Source organism: Perognathus longimembris, chromosome 12 (assembly GCF_023159225.1).
Source record: "Perognathus longimembris pacificus isolate PPM17 chromosome 12, ASM2315922v1, whole genome shotgun sequence".
Classification (NCBI taxonomy): Eukaryota; Metazoa; Chordata; class Mammalia; order Rodentia; family Heteromyidae; genus Perognathus; species Perognathus longimembris.
The window spans coordinates 2,562,121-2,585,332 of NC_063172.1; the positions used below are offsets into that span (position 1 = coordinate 2,562,121).

Genomic DNA, 23,212 nt, shown 5'->3' on the forward strand with positions numbered 1-23,212 from the left:
TCTCCTCCATCATCCTGTGGTTAATCTTAACTGTCAACTTGAAGCACACCCAGATTAGCAAGGCACACTATGAGGGCATTTTCAGACACAGATCCTGAGGGCTCTGACTTTAAACAGATGAAGCCTGGACAAATTCACAGCGTGCGTGCGGGCACCAGTGGGAAGTGGTGAGAGGTGGGAGGTGGAGCCTGGTAGCAGGAAGTAGATCAGGGGAGGGGCCGAGTGACACGGGAGGCCTAGGTAGAGGATTTCTGTCTGAGGAGTTCCTGACCACAGAACAAAACAAAAACAACACAAAACAAAAACAACACTAGACCCTACCCCCACCCCCCCCCCAAAAAAAAAACCCCAAACCACCACTCAATTCAAACAGGGATGAGGAGGGGAATTTGGCTTAATCTATGTAAGCAGAAAAAAATTAAGTTATCCATCGGTAGGAAAACTCAAAAGCTTGTATATTCATTCATGCAAGGCAATGCTACTTAGCAATGAAATAAACCACTGATACGTGCAACAACATGGACCTAACCCACCCAACGCTGAGCCAAGGCAGGAACCCGGAGTTCATGAGACCTGGTTCCATTTGCAGAGAGCACTGGAGAAGACAAGCAATGTCCAGACCCCTCAGGTCTTCCTCCGCCTCCCTTGACACGCAGCACTCCCGACAGCCCCTCTCTTCTCTGAAAGGAGGAGATCGCTCGCTTTCCCACCAATGCACATTCACTAATCCACAGCTTCACTCCACACCCTGAGCCCAAACGGGCAGCTAACAGCGAGAGGGCCGGACCTGATCCTCACTGAAAGAAGTCCTGCAGGGCTGGGAGTGTGGCCCAGTGGTAGAGTGCTTGCCTACCATGTAGGAAGCCCTGGGGTTGATTTCTCAGCACCACATACACAGAAAAAGCCAGAAGTGGCCCTGTGGCTCAAGTGGTAGAGTGCTAGCTTTGAGCAAAAGAAGCTCAGGGACAGTGCCCAGGCCCTGAGTCTTTTTCTTTTTTTTTTTTCCTCTCGTCATTTATGGGGCTTGAACTCAGAGCCTGGGCACTGTCCCTGAGCTTCTTTTGCTCAAAGCTAGCACTCTACCACTTTGAGCCACAGTACCAATTCTGGTTTTCTGGTGGTTAACTGGAGATAAGAGTGTCACAGACTTTCCTGCCTAGGCTGGCTTTGAACCCTGATCCTCAGATCTCACCCTCCTGAATAGCTAGGATTACAGGCATAAACCACCAACATCTAGCTTTTTTTTTTTTTTTTTAATGAGTACTGAGTGTTGAACTCAGGCCTGGGTGCTGTCCCTTGGCTTTTTTTGCTCAAGGCTGGTGATCTACCATGAGCCACAGCTCCTCTCCCAACTTTTGGTGGTTAATTGGACTTTCCTGCCCAGCTGGCGTTGAACCATAATCCTTAGAGTTCAGCCTCCTTACCACACATACAGAGATGGTTCTTCTGTCCTTAGGCTGTGGGGGGTTGCTGTCACCAGACCTATGATTTAAAATTGTACATATTGCTTCCAGCCACACCTTCAGTGTTCTCATTCTGTGTTCTCACTCCACCCAGGAAATCATAGTGTGTTTTAAACCACTTGGGCTTTCCTTGGAATTATTCTCTTTCTCTCCCCGTCTCTACTTCTCTCCCTCCCTCCCTCCCTACTCTGTCTCTGATAGTGAGTCTTGTTGCATGCATTGTACTGGCCTTGAACTCACAGTACCTCCTGCTTCCGACTCCTGGGTACCTGTGAGTGCTAGGATTACAGGTGTGCACCACCGTGCCCAACTTGGAATCCTACTTTTTAAAAAGTAGTTTTTGGGACATTTTCTAAGTTGACAATAAGTAACTTATTTTCCTGAACCATCTTAGAATAAGTGGCTGGCCTGACACCCACTCTTACCTTGAAGAGTTGTGTCTTCCACACACAAGGACATTCTCCTATAGAGCCCTCATGGTGCCATCTCAAGCAGACAGTGAGGCTATTAGCATGAGATCCTCCTGCTGTGCTCCAGTTCTATCAGTTATTCCAATAGTGTGTGTGTGTGTGTGTGTGTGTGCGTGTGTGCGCGCGCGCGTAGGGTATTTTTTTAACGACCCAGTTTGGAATCAATAGTGATATTTATGTCTCAATCTTATTTAATCATTCCTCAGCCTATCCCTGACTCTCATACCTTTGACTCTTAGGCGGATTACAGGCCAGCAGTTTGTAGATCGTCTCCCTTTTGGTTTATCTGTGGTTTCCTTGGGTTTAGGGACAGTTATGTGTGTCTGGCAGGAGTGTCGCAGGTCCTACTGCATGGAACACAGTGGACACCATTCACATTGTGCCCTCCCCCCCTTTTGATGCGGGTCCTGGGGTTTGAACTCAGGGCCTAGGAGCCGGCCTTTCGTGTTTTCCACTCAGGGATGGCAGTCTAGCACTTGAGCCACAGCTCCACTTCCAGCTTTTTGGTTGTTAATTGGAGCTAAGAGTCTCCTGGACTTTCTTTCTTGGGCTGGCTTCAAACCATGATCCTCAGATCTCAGTCTAGTTAGGATTATAGGCGTGAGCTGCCACTAGTCCTGGAATCCTTCTTGGGTGCTTTTGAGAACGAAGGAAAGGAATGGCAAGGGTATAGATAAATTAACACACGGGGCTGGGAATGTGGCTTAGTGGTAGAGTGCTTGCCTAGCATTCATGAAGCCCTGGGCTCCATTCCTCAGCATCACATAAACAGAAAAAGCCAGAAGTGGCGCTGTGGCTCAAATGGCAGAGTGCTAGCCTTGAGCAAAAGCAAGCCAGGGACAGTGCTCAGGCCCTGAGCTCAAACCCCAGGACTGGCAACACACACACACACACACACACACACACACACACACACACACAGAGACGTGTGTGTATATAGTGTGATTGTAATTGTGGGTCAAATTGAAGGAATGAGGTTAGGAGCAGAGGCAGAATGAATATTGTGGGACTACGTTATGTCCATATATGAAGCTAGCATAAGGAAAGTCACAGCCGTTAAACATTAAGAAATAAGGGGATGGAGGAAAAGAGCAATATAGGGGGTTAATATGACTAAAACATAATTAAATTATCAACTTGAAAACCCTTTGTATAATCAATAAACACTAAAAAGTGACAGAAGAATAAAACAGTTTGTGTTGGGAGGCAGTACCAGGGGGAGGTACCAGGGGTAAGGGACAATGGAGAGACTGGATGAGGATGAATATGGCCAAAGTACTTGATATGTACATATAAAATAAAACAAACCTGTTGAAATTGTTTTAGGAAGTGGGCAGGGTAGACAGGAAGAGAGATGGAGGGTTGGGTTTGAGTAGGATACGTTGCATACAAATACAGAAATGTCAGAATGAATCCCTCCTGTACAACTTGGATAATACATTTTTTTTGCTGTAATAGTTAAGATACAGAGAAAATACACAGAATGAGTTAAAACGTAATTACGAACTATAACGAATACAATTTACATCTGCCACTATTGCACTAGTATATATTTAACACAGGAGATTTTTTAATGGAAGAAAAAATATGTAATACAGTAGCAAGTTCTTAAGTCACCCAGCTCAACAAGGAGGCCGCAGCAGCCCAATTCACTTAAATCTTTCCTGTGTGAATTCCTTCTCCTCATCAGGTCTGCTCAGAACACAATGACCCGGCTCCCCTGACGAAGTGACCAAACCTCAGCGTGCCGGCTGCAATTCCGGGCAATTAGATTCTAATTTCGCCCAGACGTAGGGGTTTGTTTTCTGAGTGACTGGCTTCTTATGGCACCTGGTGGTCAAATGTAAAAGTGCAGCTTTCCAAGCCGGCCGGGCAGGATGTTTCCCAGTCCCGGGGCTCGAACTCAGGGCCCGGGCAGCCGTCCCTGGCTTCTCTCTGCTCAGGGCTGGCACTCTGCCAACTTGAGTCACTTCGGCCTTTTCTTTGTGTGTAGGCGGTGCTGGGGATCGGAACCCAGGGCCTCGCGCCCGCCGGGCGAGCGCCCTGCCGCTGGGCCACCTTCCCGGCCCCGGAACTGCTTGAATCAGGGTTGTTTTTCAATTATGCAATCAAGGCAGAGCTTTATTTTTTGGAAGGGAATAAGAAAATAGCTTCCCCCCCCCCACCCGCTCCGTCCCCTCCCCTCCCCTCCCCCCGGCGCTAACGGAGGGGGCAGGGCGTCCCTGCAGGTGGGGATCCCGGGAGAGCCGGGTGGCGGCTGGGTGGGGAAGGGCCGTCCTCCCCTGGACGGTGCCGGGTTCGGGGCTGGGGGGCTCCGCGTGGGCCGGGGGAGGTCGGGGCACACGCCGGCTGGCTCCCCCGAGGGGCCCTGGCGCCCTGGGTGTGCGTGAGGAATCGCGGAAGGCACAAAAGGGGGCGCCGCGCCCCCGCCGCGCTCCCCCGCCCCGCTCCGCTCCCGCGCCCCCGGCCGGCCGGAGGAGGAGCGGTGACGCACACTCACGCAAGTGGACCGCTCGGTTTCCAGGGCGACCGGCTCCGGGCCGCCCTGCTTCCGCTCGCGCGCGTCACTTCCGGAAGCTCCCAGGGTCCGGGTTGTGGACAGGTTCCGCGAGGCCCCGCCGTCCCCAGCGCCGGGGCGGGCACTGTACTGGGAAAGGGCCGGTCCCAGCGAGTCTTCAGCCCCGTGATAGGCGCTGAGCCGGGGTGGGCGGGGCAGGCGGAGCTTGGCTTCCGTTTGACTAGCCAATCGCTTTCAAATCTGCCCCCCTCCTTCCTCGGCGCCGCGGGAACGTGAAGTCTGGGCTTGGCCGAGCAGAGAGCATGCGCACTCCCGGCCAGGATTCGCCGCTCCGGGGTTTCCACGGAGCTGTGGGGAGAGGGGGCGGGGGGGGGGCGCGGAAGGGGCAGGTGGGGGCGTGGCCAAGGGGTAGCGGCGACGTGGGCACGGAGGCGTTGATTGGCCAGTCGGAGACCGCGGCGGCGGGCTCGGCGTTCCATTCACACCCGCGTTCATTCAGGCAGTGGGTGGACCCTCGCCGCGTGGGCTGGGCGCTGGCTTGTATCCAGCCCCTGCCCGCAGGAAGCCCACGCTTTGGCCGCCACTACGGTGTCCCCTCCGTTCTAAAGTCCGGTGTGTGCCAGGCTTTTGGAAGAGGACGTGACACCGGCCTCCCCCTCCCAGAACCTTCTCTGGGCCCTTTACTACCACAGCTGAACAGGAGAAGACCTCTGCCGCGGCCCCTTACCGCGGGGCCCGCCCACCGCCTGGCACTCACTCTGCCAGCAGAGGCGAATACAAACCCTGGGTCACCGGTGCGAGTAGCATGTGACAAATTGCTTCCTCCTCCCAGTGAAAGGGACTGGCCCCCATTCAATAGATGACAGAAGTGAAGGTAGGGAGTTAGGTTGGGCCGGGGGCCGGGGTTCTGACTTGCACTTGTGTGTGCACTCGGTTAACGGCCTAGGTGCTGGGTGGCTCCTTACCTTTTCCTGCTCAAGGCTGGCACTGTGTCCCTGGAGCCTCAGGTCCACTTGTGGCTTTTTGGTGGTGAACCGGAGATAAAAAGAGTCTCACAGACTTTTCTGCTGGGCAGTGTTTGCACGTCGACCTTCAGATCCCTGCCTCCCGAGCAGATAGGGTTACAGATGTGAGCCAGTGGTGCCCAGCATCTGGTTTGTACTTTTAAATCAAGGCTGGCACAAACCCCGGCAACATCAAGCTTCTCTGAGCACTGGTTCTCTGAGTGAGACCCTGTGGGTGATTTGATCCAGCAGGGAAGCAGGTGCTGGCACTTTTTACTTATTAGTGGGTTGTACTTTTTTTCCTTCCTCTTTGTCGAGGTCAAACCTAGGGCTTTGCCCATGCTATACAAGCACTCTACCACTGAGCCACACCCCCAGGCTACTGGGGGAGTTCCCTAATAGAGTTTATTATGAACTGTTTGTGCTCCCTAGCACGTGGAGTTTGAAATCTAACTCCTGATGTATGGTTTTGGGAGGTGGAGCCTCTGGGAGGTAATCACGAGGGCTCTTCCTCTGCAGGGGGTTAGTGCCATTTGAAGAGAGGCAAGAGGCTGTCAACCCACTCTGAGTGTGCAATCCAGAAGCGGGCCCTACTAGACCACTACTGCCATCACCAACACCACCAGACCTGGGGGAATTATGAAGAAAAGAGGTTTATTGCTGACATATAGTTCTAGAAGTCAAAGGGCTGTATGTGGTGATGGCCTTTACTATTTATTTATTTTTTTTTCAGTCATGGGGCTTGAACTGTCCCTGGCCTGGGCACTGTCCCTGAACTTCTTTTGCTCAAGTCTAGCACTCTACCATTGGAGCCACAGTTCTACTTCCAGCCTTTTCTGTTTGTGTGGTACTGAGGAATCGAACCCAGTGCTTCATGCACGCTAGGCCAGCACTCAAACACTAAGCCACATTCCCAGCCCTGGTGATGGCCTTCTGGCTGGCAGAATTTCAAGGCAACAGAATGCCACAGGAGATAGGGAGAGTATTCATACGTGCCGCTCGGTCCTCCCTCTCACTGTAAAGCCATAGCAGTTAAGGGGTTCCACACCCAAGACTTGAGCCCTAGTCACCTCCTAACGGCTCCTCCTCTGAATGCCAAGGTCAGATTAAATTTCCACCCACCCACGCCCTTTCAATGAAGATTAAATGTAAGCCCTTGGTGGCCTGGAGCACTCTTGAATGACAGCAAGAACTTGGCCATATTGACACCCTGATCTCAGACCTTCAGCCTCCAGCACCATGGCTAGGAAATGTTTGTGTAAGCCACCCGGTATATGGTAGTATGCTCTAGCAGTCAGAGCCAATACAAAGAGCCGCAATATCAAAGCTTCCGCTTCTCTTAGAAACTGTACAGAGGGGATCTGGTGAGATAGGACTTGAGAGGTATCTTCCAACTTGGGGTGTCCATAAATACCCCGTAGGCAGTCCTTAAGTGTTCTTGACTTCCAGCATTTAAAGGAGACACAAGGAGCACATGCTAGGCCAGGGACAGCACTGAGCCGGGCATGGATGGGGCAGCTGGGATTGGGCAAGCTTCCCGCCCCCCCCCCCCCAGTCCTGGGGCTTGAACTCAGGGCCTGAGCATTGTCCCCTGTCCCTGGCTTCTTTTTACTCAAGGCTAGCACTCTACCTCTTGAGACACAGCACTACTTCCAGTCTTTTCTGTTTATGTGGTGCTGAGAAATAGAACCCAGGGCTTTGTGCATGCTAGGCAAGCACTCTACCATTAGGACAAATTGAGCCTGGGACTCAATTTTTTGAGACTTGAACATTCTTTTTTTTTCTGGGCCTGGGGCTTGGCCTCAGGATCTTGGTGCTGTCCCTGAACTTCCTTTGCTTAAAGCTACCACTGTACTACTTTGAGACACAGATGCATTTCTGGCTTTTTGGTCGTTTATCGGAGTTAAGAGTTTCATGAACAATTACCACTTGGACTGGCTTTGAACTACGATCCTCAGATCTCAGCCTCCTGAGTAACTCTCTTATCTCCAGTTCACTACCAGAAAAGCCGAAAGTGGAGCTGGTGCTCAAGTGGTAGGGCTCCAGCCTGGACTGGAAAAAGGTAGGAAATGGCACCCAGGGTCTGAGTTCAAACCTTACTATGGGGACAAAAAACAAAACCATACCAATAACTCCAACTGGTTTCCTACTGGCGGTGGCCAGGGCTAAGGTAAATAGTGTGTTATTTATACAAAATGAGTATTAAGTCATAAAACAGCATGGCCACTTAAGACAGTGCTTGCCAGCTTAAAGCAAGTCTTGGCTGGGACCATTTTCTCCTTGCTGATGTGCTTGCTGAGAAAGAACCACACGGGTCCTCCACTAGCATGCAATGCATATCGGCAGGCCCACACCACGCGTGCCTCAGTTTCCCGCCTGTGAATGGGACAACTGCCAGCGCCCCCAGCGCGGAGCGGAGCTGGCCAGCCGCGGGCGTCCTTCTTCCCGTCCGTGTCCGCGGCCCAGCTTTTCCCGCTCGCCGGAGGCGCCCTCCGCCCCGCCCCCTCCCAGGCCCGCCCCGCGCGCCGGAAGTCCCGGAGTGGATCGCGGAGGGAGGGGGGGGCGGGCTCGCGCGTGCGCACCAGCAGCGCCGGCTCGGCCGCGGGTCGGAGCTTCCTCCCGGAGCCGGGAGCCGCCACACAGCCAGCCGCTCGGCCGCGCCGCCCAGCGCCGGGCCGTGGGCTCCAGCTCCGGGCTCGGGGCCGCGGGCCGTGTAAGTGCCAAGCTGGGGTCCCGGGCCAGGGGGGCGCACGCTGGCCGGGAGGGCCGTGTCGGGGGCGTGCGGCCGCGGTGCCCACTGAGGGGCTCGCCCGGCCCACACCTGCGGCGGCGGGCCGGGTCTGCCGCCCGCCCCGGGCTCGGTGCGGGGTGCAGCCGGAGCCCCGGCCCGGCGCGCTGCTCACCTGTCCAGGGCGTGTGCACACCTGCCGGGACGAGGGGCGGCCCCCACCGGGGCCGTGGGCGGGGTCCCTCCTCAGTGCTGGGGGCCGGGGGGCCGGGGTGCCCGGGCCCGGGGGCTGCTCCTGCGCGAGCGAGCGGGCTCCGCCACGCCCCCCTCCATCACCCTCCCCCCCAGCCTCCGGCCTGCGCCAGCGCACCCCGGCCTGGCTAACCCCGTTCACCTCCGATTGTCCCCCCACAACACTCTAGTTTCCCGCCCGCCCTGCCCCGCAGGGCCCTGGCGCTGTGACCCCGGCTTTCTGGGGGGGAAGAGGAGCCGCCCCGTTACAGGGTCTTCATTTTAATTCAGACGAGCCCAAGTGTGGGGCAGTGACACACCCCTCTTAACCAGTGGCCGCGGACTAGCGACTGCATTGCATAATTTGTATAAAACATATATGGTCATACGCATTGTATTATAGGTATGTGACATATATTCGTATGTATACACAAATGCACACATACATATATATGTGATGTGCGGTTTTGTTGGTGGTGATGTGGAGCTTGAAGGCAGGGTGGTGTCCCTGCACTTTTTTGCTCAAGGCACTTTGAGGCACAGCCCACTTCCAGTTTTTCTGGCGGTTAGTTGGTGATAAGACGCACACAGATTTTCCTGCCCTGGTTGGCTTTGAATAGTGATCCTCAGATCTCAGCCTCTTGAGTAGTTAGGATTACAGGTGTGAGCCACCAGCACCTCCCCCCCCCCCCCCCCCGCCCCCGTGTGTGTGTCAGGACTGAGGCTTGAACTCAGGGCCTCAGATTAGCACTTGACATTTACCAAGACTGGGGCCCTACCACTTGGGCCACACCTCTACTTCCTGCATATTTTTTGATAGTTAATTGGAGATAAGAGCCTGGGACTTTTCTTCTCCAGGCTGGCTTTGAACTGTGGTCCTCAGACTTCAGCCACCGGAATGGATTACAGGTGTGAGCCATCAGTGCTCAGCTTGAACTCGTGATTTTTAAAAAGCTCCTTCCTCAGGTAGCTTTGCTGACAGTATCACAGTGAGCACTTTTGAGAACCTAGGGATTTAGAGGTCTACACCTTTTTCCAGGCATGGTTTTGTTTTGAATTGTGAACTAGACTAGTGGTGTAGAGGGAAAAACAGTTGCTAGGAAACATAGTATCTAGCACTGCTGCTAAGAGGAAGGAGAATTGGCAGTTCAAGGCCAGCCTGGGCTACCTAAGCAAGACCTTGTGTAGAAAAATGCAACCAAACCAAAAATAATTCACTGAACAGAACATATACTTGTTTGGAGATGACAGTCAAGGGTTTTTCAGTATATTGAGCCTTACAGCCATTATCATTCCAGAGCGTTTCCTTCACCCTGAAAGAAGCTTGTGTGGTTCCTTACCCATAGCCCCCATGGGCACTGGCAGCCAGTGGCTTTGTGTCTGTGGATTCACATACTGTGGACATTCAGTGGAATCTAAGTCACGCCCCCTTTCAGCTTGGTTATGTTCAAGGTAAGGTCTTGCTTTCTGCCTGGGTGGGTCGGCTGTGATTCTCCTTGTGCTTCTGTTTATCACTGGGGAATGGCCTGGAGTGCACCACTGTGCCCAGCTGCCCCCCTCCCCCCTTAAACTGTCATCCCCCAGTCTCTGCCTCCTAAGTAGTTAGAATAATAGGCTTGAGCCACTGAGCTGCTTGGCTTATGTCTGGTTTCTTCGATTCAGGATACTGCTATCAAGGTTCATCTATGTTGTAGCATACACTAGTCCTTTGTTCTCTTTATGGCTGCATAATCATTTTTGTTTTGTGGTCGTGGGGCTTGAGCTCAGGCCTGGGCACTGTCCCTGAGCTCTTTTGCTCAAAGCTAGCACTCTGCCACTTGGAGTCACAGCTCTACTTCTGATTTTCTGGTAGTTGATTGGACATAAGAGTCTCAGGGACTTTCCTGCCCAGGCAGGCTTTGAACTTCGATCCTCAGATCTTAGCCTCTTGAGTAGCTAGGATTATAGGCATGAACCACTGGTGCCCAGCTTGCATAATATTCTATTCTATGAATCTGCATTTTGTGTGTCTGTTCACCTCAGTGGACATTTGTGTTGTTGTTTTTTTTTTTGGCCAGTCCTGGGGCTTGGACTCAGGGCCTGAGCACTGTCCCTGGCTTCTTTTTGCTCAAGGATAGCACTCTGCCACTTAAGCCACAGCGCCACTTCTGGCCGTTTTTTTTTTCTGTATATGTGGTGCTGGGGAATCGAACCCAGGGTCTCATGTATACAAGGCAAGCACTCTTGCCACTAGGCCATATCCCCAGCTGACATTTGTATTTTTTTCACTTTTTGTTATGAGTAATGCTGCTGTAAGTTTGTGTGCAGGTTCTACTGTGGACACATTGTCAAATCTCTTGTTGATTTTTAAAAATAAAAATTATACTAGCCACTCTTTAATGGTCCAAGAGTTAATACACCATTTGAACAGAATACATTGTAGGACATTCCCCCTTATTTTTTTTCATTTTATCGTTAAGGTGATGTACAGAGGGGTCACAGTTACATAGGTAAGGTAATGAGTACATTTCTTGTCAAACTTGTTATCCCTCCCTCATTTTTCTCCTATTCCCTCTTCCCACCCCCTCAGATGCTGGTTTTCTAATAGCCGCATTTTTTCACTTTGTAAGGAACTGCAGTCTTGAGGAAAGGAATGCATTTGTGATGTTTTTCCATGTCTCCTAGCTTTGTCTCAGATGCAGGACCGAATCAGTGCCAGGCTGTGTCCCCTCAGTCACATTCTCCTGGGAAGAAGGCAGGAGTGGAGCCTGGAGCCTGGTGCCTGAAGCCTGAGCTCCAACAGGCTGTTGAGGTGTGGGTGGTGAGTCTGTTACAAGCCCAGCTTCACTGAGAGATTGTGGAGGGCAGCTTCTCCAGGACGGCCCATAGCACTTCCTTTTCCCTGGGCCCTGTCCCTGAGCTCCTCAGCTCAAGGCTAGCGCTCGACCACTTGAGCCACAGCGCCACTTCCGGTTTTCGGGTGGTTAATTGGAGATAAGAGTCTCATAGACTCTTCTGCCCAGGCTGGCTTTGAACTTCGAAATCCTCAGATCTCAGCCTCCTGAGTAGCTAGGATGACTGGCGTGCCCGGCTCTTTCACTTTTCTCTGTACACACTGCTTTCCTCAGCCCTGTGTCTGAGGCCCAGTGTCCACCAGCCTTCGGCACAGTGTGGCAAGAGCTGCGTCCAGTGCACCTTAACGTGGCTCACAGCAGAGGCACTCCTGTCAATCTCTGTGCGGATGGCAGGGCCTAAAGCTCTAAACCGAATCAGCCCACAGAATATTCTAAAGCATTTCTTCCTGTGTTAACTTGAAACATTTTGAAATATCAAATATCCGATATTTGGACATGTGCTTTGTCTCATATATAACAATTAGAATACATTTTTAATGCCTTAAAGTTTTAAACTATATACAATTTATGCTGTTTCTACATAGTTTTGTGGGTAGCCAAACAAAAACCCCTATATACCTACCTACCATCCACCTTAAATACAACATGACTGGTATAATTTTTTTTTTGGGGGGGGCAGTACTGGTATTTTGAACTCATCGTCTTGCTAAGTAGATACTCTTACTGTTGAACCATGCCTCTAGCCCTGAATTTTGCTATTCATTTATTTATTTACTTCAGCTGAATGGAATTATCCTCATTTCTATTTATGCTTATTGTTTTTGAGATAGGGGCCTACTTCCTGCCTGATAGGTGCCTAGGTGCTATCCACCATGTTAGGCTTCCTAGTAGCTCAGATAACAGGCATGCTACCAAGTCCAGGTCTCTATTGAGAAATTTCATGAACTTTTTTTTTTTTTGCTCAGGCTAGCCTAGAACTGGTAGCCCAGCAATCTCAGCCTCCCAAAGTAGCTAAGATTACAGGTGTTGTGAGTCACCCTGCCTGGCATGACTAGAACTTTGAAGCCTGCTGTTTGTTTTGCAAACAGGTAAACCACATTCTTCTTTGCCATCCGGGTTTCAAAGTGTCAGATTTCACCTGTGGTCTTTCATCCATTCAAGGGGATTTTTGTATAGATGTAGGGTCCCACCTTGTCTTTTTAATGTAGCTATCCAGACTTGTTTTTTCTTTGTGGTTTTCCCATAGATGTCCTTAAATAAATAATATATTGGCTAGCATTGCTTTTCCTTTCTTTGTCATCACCAGGGATGACAGCACATGCTTGGCAAGTGCTCTGCCACTGAGCTGCACGTGTACCCCGGCCTTAGTGTTGCTTTTGAGCTTTCTATAAGTGGAAGTGTAAGCTTTGTATTATTTGGAATATTATTCAGCATGGGAGAAATGTAAAGTCTTTCTTGAAGTGAAATGAGCATGCTCTGAAAGGACAGAGGTGCTTACAGACACCCAGGTCATAGCAATGGAAGGCGGGGGGGGGGCAGGGTGGGCATGGGAGCTTCTTAGTGGGTAGAGTTGGTTGTCAGAAGAGGAAGGAGGTCTGGATGGGCGGTGGCGACGCCAGCACCGCATCATTAGTGGACTCGATAATCTTAAAAACAGCAAATTTTATGCCCATTTTCCCACAACAAAACCTCTCTTTTTGGTCAGCCTGGTGGTTTTACTTGCTTTTCCCTGGTCAGGCGGGCAGCTCTCTGCACGTGTCAGCTACTCGGGCTTCCTTTTCCGAGCTGGCTGCTGGCGCCTTGGCCAGGCCCAGCGGGGTGGCGTGGGAGAGCCTGGCCTTCCCTGTGTTCCTCAGTGGGTGGGTCCTCTGTGTGGGTCTGCTTCCCCGCCGGGGCCATCCCCATGGCCTCACACTCTGTGCCAACGCGGTGCCCGCTGTAGCCCTGTGGACCTCTGTTACTTTCTCCAGCTGTGCCGAGATGGAGCTCACCTCGCGTGCAGCGCCAAGCTTCCGAGTCCTGGCCTGTGGCACGGTGGGTTCAGTGGTTCCTGACCCCACGCTCCGTGGGTGGGGCCGCTCCCGCCTCAGCACAGCTGGGATGTGGCCTGCTGTCGTCCAGCAGGGGTGGGGGCTCCGGTCACAGGGCATTGAGTCTGTACGTGCTGGAGCATTGGCGTCTTTTTGGTAGTCACTCTCCTGTCCGGTCTGGGAGTCCTGCTTTCCGTCTGCACAGACCCTGGCACGTCGGGAAGCCCTCCCTGAAAGCTGTGCAGGTGTGCGATGGGATTTTGTGCATGGAAAGTTCCAGCTGCGGCTTCTCACAGAGGGAAAGTTTGTCTTGAGTGGATTTGGTGAGCCGCTTTTGGTCACATCAGGTGATGACCAGTCTGGTCTGGGAGCCCTGGATAGGAGGTCCTGAAAGGGGGCTCTCCCCCTGTCACTGATAATCGTTGGGGGTCTTGGTGTGGGGGTTCTGCCTGTCACTCACCGACTGGACTGGGGGTCCTGGTGTGGGGGTTCTGCCTGCCACTGAGAGCGGCCTAGGGGCCCTGGCCCGCCCCCCTCCCTCCCTGGCCATCAGCCAGGCCCCGTGCCCCAGAGCAGGGCCCCGCGGGGAGCCCCGCCGTCGCGGCTGTGCTTCTCAAAGCTGCCTTCTCTCCGAGCAGGGCTTCAGGATGAGCGTGCCCGACTACATGCAGTGCGCCGAGGACCACCAGACGCTGCTGGTGGTGGTGCAGCCGGTGGGCGTGGTCTCGGAGGAGAACTTCTTCCGCATCTACCGCAGGGTCTGCTCCGTGAGCCAACTCAGCCTGCGGGACTCCCAGCGCGCGCTCTTCATCCGCTACCGCCACCACTACCCGCCCGAGAACAACGAGTGGGGCGACTTCCAGACGCACCGCAAGGTGGTGGGGCTCATCACCGTCACCGACTGCGCCTCGCCCGGGGACTGGCCGCACACCCTGGAGAAGTTCCAGGTGCAGAAGGAGCTGTACGGGGCCACTCTCTACGACTCCCGACTCTTCGTCTTCGGCCTGCGGGGGGACGTGGCCGAGCAGCCGCGCCCCGACGTGGCCTTCTACCCCAGCTACGATGACTGCGCCTCGGTGGAGAAGCGCATCGAGGACTTCATCGAGTCTCTCTTCATCGTGCTCGAATCCAAGCGCCTGGACAGGGCCACCGACAAGTCTGGGGACAAGATCCCCCTTCTCTGTGTCCCCTTTGAGAAGAAGGACTTCGTGGGCCTGGACACAGATAGCAGGTAGGTTTCCTTAGGGACTGGTCCCAAAGGCCAGGCTCCTTGGCTGCCAGGGCGGCTTCCTGGAGCAAAGGGGACGGCTCACGATAGGCAGGGCTTCCTTACCAAGGAGCACAGAGGCCTGGGTCACTGGTTCATCCAACCAATGATTTGCCATGAGCCGGTGGTTTATGCCTAGAATCCTAGCTACTCAGGATGCTGAGATCTGAGGATCATGGTTCCAAGCCAGCCTGGGGAGGAAAGTCTGCCAGACTCCTAGCTCCAATTGACTACCAGAAAACGGGAAGTGGAGCTGTGGCTCAAAGTGGTAGAGTGCTGGCCTTGAGTAAAGAGTTCAGAGACAGTGTCCAGGTCCTAAGTTCAAGCCCCTGACTGAAAAAAAAAAAAAAGGAAACAAAAAAACCTGAATGACTTTTAAAAACGGGAGTAGGGTTGGGGGGATGAAGGAAGCCTCTGGAGGAGGGCACCTCATGGGCAGTTTGCACCCTCCAGAGCTTCCCCTTGGCGAAGACAGCCCCCTGGGACCCTCAGGGAGTGGGCAATATAGTAGCCCCCCCCCCCCCCACGCCCAGCACCAGAAACTAGGTTAGCCTGAGGTGATCATGAGATTCTTTTTATACTGAAGAAAAAGAACTTAAAATGTCTTTTTTTTTTGCATTATCCATATATCAGATTAAAATAGGTATTATTGGAATCTATTTCAACTGTTTTTTCTTTTTAAAACATGGCAGCTAGAGACTCTACTAGTCCTGTGGCTGGTGTTCTTTTGCCTGGTGGTGCCTGAGAGCTTCCTGTTCAGCTTTGGTTCACAAGGACAGGCAGGAACGAGGCCCTGGGTGGTCTGGGAATGGAACCCACGGCTCTGACTCCCAGCTCTCTGCGGGTGCCAGGCCACTGATGGCCATAGGCCAAAGACATCTTGCTCACAAGGACACAAGGACCTGTATCCCTGGTTGCTCTATCCCGTGAGCCTTTGCCAGTGAGCACCACAGACATCACCAGGGTGCTCCAAAGAGCCCCCCCATGTGAACAGTGTGTTCCAGAACCTGATACGGCTTCCTGCTGCCTGACTTTCCTTGGATTAGAGTTGCAGATTAGCTCTTCTTACCATTTCTAGAACTCCCTATTTTGCCATCTTGGCCTCTGTGGCTGATGGCAGAAGAGGCAAGCAGCCTTTGCCAGGGGTCCTTGTTCTCTGCAGAGTGGTATGACTGCCCCTCACTGGCCTGGTGGTCTTGGCAGCCATCCCTGCTCTTGATTCTCCTCTTGGTCTATGGAACCCTGAGTCTGTTCCCCAGGGGGATCAAATGACATGACATGCCAGCCACAAAATGGTGTGCTTGTGGAATTTCTCAGAACCACATAGTAACTTCCTTGCTGGTCACAAATCTGAGGAGAAAGTGTTACAGAAAGTAGACCAAGTCCAGCCCTAGAAGTTGGGAGCATAATGTAGCCCCAGTCAGACTGCAGGCCACTGTGCAAGGTCTCTTTTTGGCCTCGGGAAAGGGCCAGGCGTGTTTGTGCCATCCCTGGCAGGGACGGCCCCACAGGTGGATCTAGGGTTGAGGTAGCAAGGCTTAGAAAGCAGAGCTGGTCCGACTCCCGGGGAGCCTCCTGTCATGCTGGGGCCGGGCTGTACTCCAGGGCTGGTAGGCTCATCTCCACGCCTGCCCAGCTAGCTCCGTGTAGCCCCGGGCTATTCCAACCTTGCACCCACCCGTCAGGGCAGTGGGGGGTGAGTGGCTCAGCCTTCAGGGCCTCAGCAACCCTCTGAGGGAGCCCCTGGGAATGAGCTCTGCTCTTCTGACCCATTGGCCAGTGCCTTTGTCCTTTGCTATGTGAACAAAGGGACATTTGTCAGCTGTCAGCTTCCACCAGTGAAAGCCAGCTCCGGGCTGCTTCCTGAAGTCAGAGCCACAGGAATGGCAGAGCCTGGCCACAGGGTGGCTGCAAACATTCACAAGTGTTCACCCAGGGGCTCTGTTCTGGCCCCTGGAACTGCAGAGTGAAGACAATGGCCCTCAGGGCTTGTCCACTCCGGGTCACAAACAGTCGTCCCTCCAAGTTCAGAAATAAGCGTGGTGAGCCCCCGCCGATCCACTCCCTTCAGGACTCCACGTTCAGTGTCCTGCGGGGCTCCAGACTGGGGCCCTGGCCAGTGTACGCCGGATGGGAACGGTGTGCACCAAGCCCAGTTTGGGTTGGGCACGCTCTGGTAGGCCTTCCTAGGCTTCTGGGAGGCGTTCATTTTTTCATCAGAACCACGAGCGGGTCTTGTACATAGCTATCAACACTATTTTTGTTCTTGTATGTTTCTAATTTTGCTTGTTCCTCTTCCTTTCCTTTTCTTTTCCTTTTTCTCTCATACCGCCCTGTGAGTATGTTGTTGGGTCTGAAAAGGTAGGCTGTGAATGTATTGCCCCCCAAAGTAGCTAGATTTCCCTGTGTGCTGTTCTCATTGCCTTCACCGCTTTAAAAAACAACTAACCGCTGCCTACCTCCCTATGATTAATTTTCACATGTTCTTTAGTTTTAGCATTTTAACCCATTGGTATTTGATATTTGTCAAATACTTGCTTTTTTTTTACTTTGTGACAAATGAGCCTTTACTATTTTTTTTAATGACGTGCAGTGGCAGTGGATTTGGTGGCTGCAGAAGCGTTTTTCCCATGGGCTGTTGTAGCTGGGGATACCAAGACTGCAGCGCCTCGCTTGGCCCCCGGCATTTAAGCGAGTGAAGCCGGCATGAGGTTGGCTTTGGCTGTGGGTTGTGCATGGTGGCGGCTGGCTGGGAGGGGCACCGCCCTTGCGCCTCTCCTCTGCTTTCCTCGAGCCCGCGTTCACTTTCCTTTACCTCAGCCACTTCTCCCCCGGAAGGGCAGAGGCTCTTCTAAAAACTCCTTATGAGAGCTCAGGAGAAACGTCCAAGATCTGAATAGCTCAGTTCACTTGGGCCTGTGGACACAAGAACCTATATCACTGGTTGCCATGGTCACAGGGACCTGTATCACTGGTTGCTGTTTCCCGTGAGCCTTTGCCAGTGAGCATTTGGAGCTAGTGGTGGGGGACGGGATGCGGGATGGGGGGGGGACTCCCTGTAGCCCTGCACAGGCCCTTCCCACCCCAGGCTTTCCACTTCCACACATGGCCAACACAGCCCGTTCTGCCCTGGTGGAGGTGATGTCACAGCTGGTGATGGTGTGGCGGTCCTTGGTGCCACAGATGCCTGTGGTCAGCTCTGCCCGTCGACCTTGGGCTCATCTAGACCCTGGTGTCCTCACTCCCAGTTTGCCCCCCAGGAGCCTCATTTCCTCTCTTCTGCGCTGGCCCCAGTGCAAAAACTTACATTCTCTGTTTCCTTTCTTGAAAGATCAGCTTCCTGCGGTTCAGTGGGTGAGGGCTCCAGGAAAGCAACGAATGTTGCCCGTGGGGGAAGCGGGCGTGTGCCTCGGAAGGCGTGGAGAAGAGGGCCCCGTTGGCTGCCACCTTCCTGTCACCCACCAGATCCTGGGGTCACTGTGAGAATAGCTGGGCCTGGGTCTGCCCTCGCCCGCCGGCTCCTGCGGACATGTCAGGGGTGTTCCTAGACACCGGGCTCTTCAAGGCGCAGACCAAGTAGTGCACGAACCCCCACTGCCCCACGCAGCAAGGACCTCGCAGAGGGGCTCAGCACATAGTTGCTGGGTGTCTGCTGGGGCCAGGCCAGGCCCAGGAGCCCTGTTGGGGCATGTTTTGGAGACGAGGGCCCCACTCAGGTTTAGATGGGCTTGGGGTGTTAGCTCTGAGGAACTTGGCTATGTGTATAGGTGCTGGAGTGTGGAGGGCCACTGCCTGAGAGGAAGGGGGCAGCAGGCCAGGTTTTCTCTGTGGCTGGAGCTCAGGCAGCTGAGGGGGCTTGGGTGTGAGTTATGGTGGCAGTAGGGTCGGGGGAGTGATCAGCACAAGCAGAGCGTCATTCCCAGATTCAGGGGGGATGGATGAGGGAGGAGATGGGGAGTTGTGAGAAGGACCGGCGGGTAGTTCTGGCATAGTTCCCTCTTCACGCCAAGTAGACTTAAAGAAACAAACATTTATGAACATCGGTATTGGGGATCTCTGGTCCTTCTGAGTGCAAGACACTGTTGCCTGGGTGGAAAGACAAGTAGGAAAGTGCACCTCAGTGGCTCTGTACTTCCTGGGGGAAGGGATGGGAGGGGACTGTCATGACTGTGTGTCAGGCCCAGTGAGCCACCCCACCTGCATACGACCCATCAAGGCAGAAGGCTGGGGGTGGCAAGCCCATGCAGTGAACAGGAGGCATTCTCAGAGTTCATTGGTCCAGCATCACACAGCTAGTTGAGGAGGTACAAAATATGTCTGTCTCCTAAATCAGATGTTCTAGAGTCTTCCAGGAAAACCTCTCCCATATAAGCACTCATATCTTAATTCCTGCATCTAGTCCTCTTTGGCACCAGTGTCTCACACCCCCGGAGACAGGTATCATTTTACATAACAGAGGCATGCGAGCACTTTTCTCCTTTTTCGTGGTGTTGGAGATGGAGCCAGGGCCCAGCAGGGTAAGCACAGGTTCTACCTCTGAGCTACAGCCTACTTCTGAAGGTTAAAACTTGCCAGTGCTCCCTTCTTCCAGTGGAACGTAACCCAGCTGCAGGGCAAGCCCTCAGTTCCTTTACAGACCCGTGTCTTGTTACCTAGGTTAGTGTGAGAATGTTCAGATGAAGAAAATCAGCACTGGTGATTGGTCTTCAGTCTTCCTGACCCTGTGCACACAACACTGTAGCTTTAACTTCCTGTTGAGAGCCTGCTTATCACACTTGGCTGTGACTTGGAGCTTCAGCTCTGCTGCCTGGGCACCTTGCAGAATATGTGTGTGTGTGTGTGTGTGTGTGTGTGTGTGTGTGTGTGTGTGTGTGTGTGTGTGTGATTGCATTCACAAGGTGGATGTAATCCAGGGGCCCTCATCCCAGACAGAGTATTTCAGTGCAGTCACGAATGGTAGCTGTTGTTTAATTATGCAAAGACTTCTAACTCTATACCGTACTCCCCTCATAAAAAAGAGATTACTTTTCTCAAAGTTCCTCAGGATTTTTTTCGTTTTTGTTTTTTCCTTTGGATTCTAATAGCAAACTATTTTTCGGCTCTTACTTTTCTTTGGGTTTGAGAATAACAAATTTCTTTGTCTGTAACTGGTTTATGAACTGGAATACCAAGCCATTCTTTTCCATAAGCCACACAAATAGGACCAAAATCACAAAAAGTATTAAATGTTTTCTTTTGTCTGATCATGTTATGAAAAGCAGTACAACCTGTATCTTTAATAGGATTTTTCTGACATTTACTTTTTTTTTTCCTTGCCGGTCCTGGGGCTTAGACTCAAGGCCTGAGCACTGTCCCTGGCTTCTTTTTGCTCAAGACTAAAACTCTTATCACTTGATTTTCTGTTTATGTGGTGCTGAGGAATCGAACCCAGGGCTTCATGCATGCAAGGCAAGCACTCTACTGCTAAGCCATATTTACTTATTTTTACTGCTGTGCTAGTGAGCAAACCTAGGGTCTTCATCATGCAAAGCCTGCCTGTACCACTGAGCTACACACCAGCCCTCTGCAGCTGAGTGTAAGAGAGGGAGCTTCTGTTATGGGCTGTGTGATAGGTGCTTCATTCAGCTTCTAGAAGGACACTTTTTCCTTCATCTGTGTACTCTGGCTTTGCTTGAGACGTAGCTGAGACAGGTTTTAGTTATGAATTACATGATACCAGGTCCTTACTATTTTTCCACCACTATTTTTCTTTCTTCTTCTTCTTTTTTTGCCAGTCCTGGGCCTTGGGCTCAGGGCCTGAGCACTGTCTCTGGCTTCTTTTTGCTCAAGGCTAGCACTCTGCCACTTGAGCCACAGCGCCACTTCTGGCCATTTTCTGTATATGTGGTGCTGGGAATTGGATCCAGGGCTTCATGTATACCAGGCAAGCACTCTACCACTAGGCCATATCCCCAGCCCCAGGCTGACTTTATTTCTATAACCCCACCTTTATCACTTGTGTTGTAGGCATGATGCATTGCTGTATAGGCCTCCCCATGAGGGGTGGGGACCAAGCTCTGTGGCTCATGACTTTGAAGTTCCCTATAGTCTTACAATTTATGACAAACTAAAAGCAGACTTTTAATATTTGATTTTTGCATTTTCTTTAAGTTTGTTTTGACTGTGGATCCAAGCTATGATTTTTCTTTTTAAACTATAGGAAAGAGGTTCATTTAAGCTCATTGCATCTTCTTTTTTTGTCTGTGTACCAGTACTGGGGCTTAAACTCAGGGTCTGGGTGCTATCCTTGAGCTTTTTGCTCAAGACTATATTGCTCCACCACTTGAACCACAGCTCCATTTCTGACTTTTTTTGGGTAGTTAACTGGAGATCAGTCTCATGGACTTTCCTGCCTGGGCTATCTTTGAACCATAATCCTCAGATCTTGGCCTCCTATGTGGATAGAATTATGGGCATGAGCCACGTGTGCCTGGCTTAATCTCCCTCCCCTCCCCACCCCTTCCCTTTCTTTCTCTCCCCTCCCCTTCTTCCCACTCCCCTCCCCTCCCCTCCCCTCCCTTCTTCTTTTTCCTTATTCTTTCTTCTTTCCTATGTCAGTCCTGGGGCTTGGGGTCTGGGCACTATTCCTGGGCTTCTTTTTGCTCAAAGCTAGTGTTCTACCACTTGAGCTACTGCTTTACTTTTGGCTTTTTTGTTTGTTTGTAATTTATTGGAGATATGCTTTCCTTCCCAGGCTGACTTTAAACTGTGATCCTCAGATCTCATCCTCTTCAGTAGCTAGTATTCCAGGCATGAGCCACCGGTGCCCAGCTAATGTTTCTTTTTAAGCTACTGTTTCCTGTGCATTTTTTCCATATTCTTTAAGCATATCCAGTGGTCATACAGTTTAGCAGTTCAAACAGTTGTTCATGAAGGAATTCAGGGCTTCTAAAGGGATTTGAAAACTGACGTTCAGAGAAGAAAGGGTTTATGACTTCTTGCAAGACTGAATTTGGGTGGGAAAGTTTGTATTCTGAATTGTACCAAAATAGGCATAAACTTTTTAGTTTTGTTTTATACCACAGATAACTGGAAACGGAATCATATTAATAAAAAAGTTGTATTAATTTTTACATTTCTCTAGCCCTTTTTGCTTTTTGTTACTTTTTTGGATTGAGTCAGGGCTGGTCTCAGACCAAGATCCTTCAACTTGTGTGCCTCCGTGTAGCAGGTGTCCACCACTGCACCTGGCTAAGAAGTAAAGTTTTTTTTTTTTTCCAGTCCTGAGGCTTGAACTCAGGGCCTGAGCACTGTTCCTGAGCTTCCTTTTGCTCAAGGCTAGCACTCTACCACTTGAGCCACAGCGCCACTTCCGGCTTTTTCTGTTTATGTGGTGATGAGGAACCGAACCCAGGGCTGCATGTGTGCTAGGCAAGCACTCTACCACTGAGCCACATTCCTGGTCCAGTTTTGTTTTTTTTTTTAAAGTTGAATTTAAAATATTTTGAGTGTGTATTTGGAACAGTGCATGAAAGGGCATGTTTCCTTGGACACTGGTTCCAGGAGCCATCAATGGGTATGAAGGAAGGGCATGTCCACTTGGCGGCTTCCTTCTCCTGCTTGGGGCAGAGTGGCATGCCAGGCACGTGAGCTGGACATGCCTCCTGTGCGGAGCTGGGACATCCGGCTGCCTTGCTGTGGTGACTCCTAGGTGGGCAGAGAACGTCCCACCTCTTACTTAGTGTTTTGTGAAGATGGAGAATTCCTAGAGTGCACGATATTGAACTTAGAGGATGAGATGCCCCCGGTGGTCACCGTATTCACTCATAAATCCAGCAGCATGTGACACATAGGTAGAAACCTTTGAATTTGGGGCTTGGGCTTAGATCTTGACCTTTGCCCTCCGTTCCCTCATCTTACCTTTATCCCTATCCCAAGTGACCTCAGTAAGCCCTTGGTCTTAGTGAACCAATCCCCAGCTAGTAGTACCCTTGCAGTATTGTAGTAGAGTGCACTAAAGTCCACTAAGCCTGAGCAAAAGGGCCACCTTAGGCAGGTACTGGACCACGGTGGAGAGAAGGGGCAGCAGATGGGTGTCTCATGAACCTTGCTTCTCTGGAGCTGTCCTGAGGACCCTTTGGGGCTTGGAGCTGGAGAAAGACGGGATCAGGGTTGTGCTGTAGTCGGCAGGGCATCCTGGCCCTGTGTGCAGAGGAGGCAGAGGGGTTGTGGCACTGTTTGGGAGGGTCTGGAGGCTATTGAGATGGCCCCATTTCCTTGGGATAGGGGAGCAGCCTGATGTTGCACTTCTTGTGGAGGGCTTAGCAGGGCCAACCTAGCACTGCCATGTGGCAACACCAGATGTCTCCTTTCTGGCTACGTGTCACATCAAGCAGTGTCTGGAACAGAAAGCTGAGTTCCATGATAGCCCGCTTCTGTGCAGTTGATGGAGTTAGGTCTGTTTGGGTAACTGACTGAGAGCTATCAGCTTCACTCATTTGGTTAGGTGCACTACTCTTCCGGGATTCCTATAGGTGCTCATTCTGGATTAGATTGCCTTCTTGATGAAAAAAACACATGTAGCTATGGTTTCTTCTTCTTCTTTTTTATTGTCAAGATGATGTACAGAGGGGTTATAGTTACATACTTAAGGTAGTGAATACATAGACATTTCTTGTCATACTTGTT

The 23,212-nt window shown here is 51.8% G+C and overlaps 1 protein-coding gene across 2 annotated transcripts in view; it reads left to right on the forward strand.

Moving 5' to 3' along the window:
• The first annotated feature begins 8,048 nt into the window (after positions 1 to 8,048).
• Trappc9 (trafficking protein particle complex subunit 9) overlaps positions 8,049 to 23,212 on the forward strand; it is a 407,886-nt gene continuing 392,722 nt past the window's right edge. For both annotated transcript variants that reach the window (XM_048358924.1, XM_048358925.1), the window contains exons 1-2: positions 8,049 to 8,168; positions 13,917 to 14,509. In XM_048358924.1, coding sequence (XP_048214881.1) covers positions 13,926 to 14,509 — 584 coding nt within the window. In that variant the 5' untranslated portion in view covers positions 8,049 to 8,168; positions 13,917 to 13,925. The remainder of the gene's footprint in view (positions 8,169 to 13,916; positions 14,510 to 23,212) is intronic.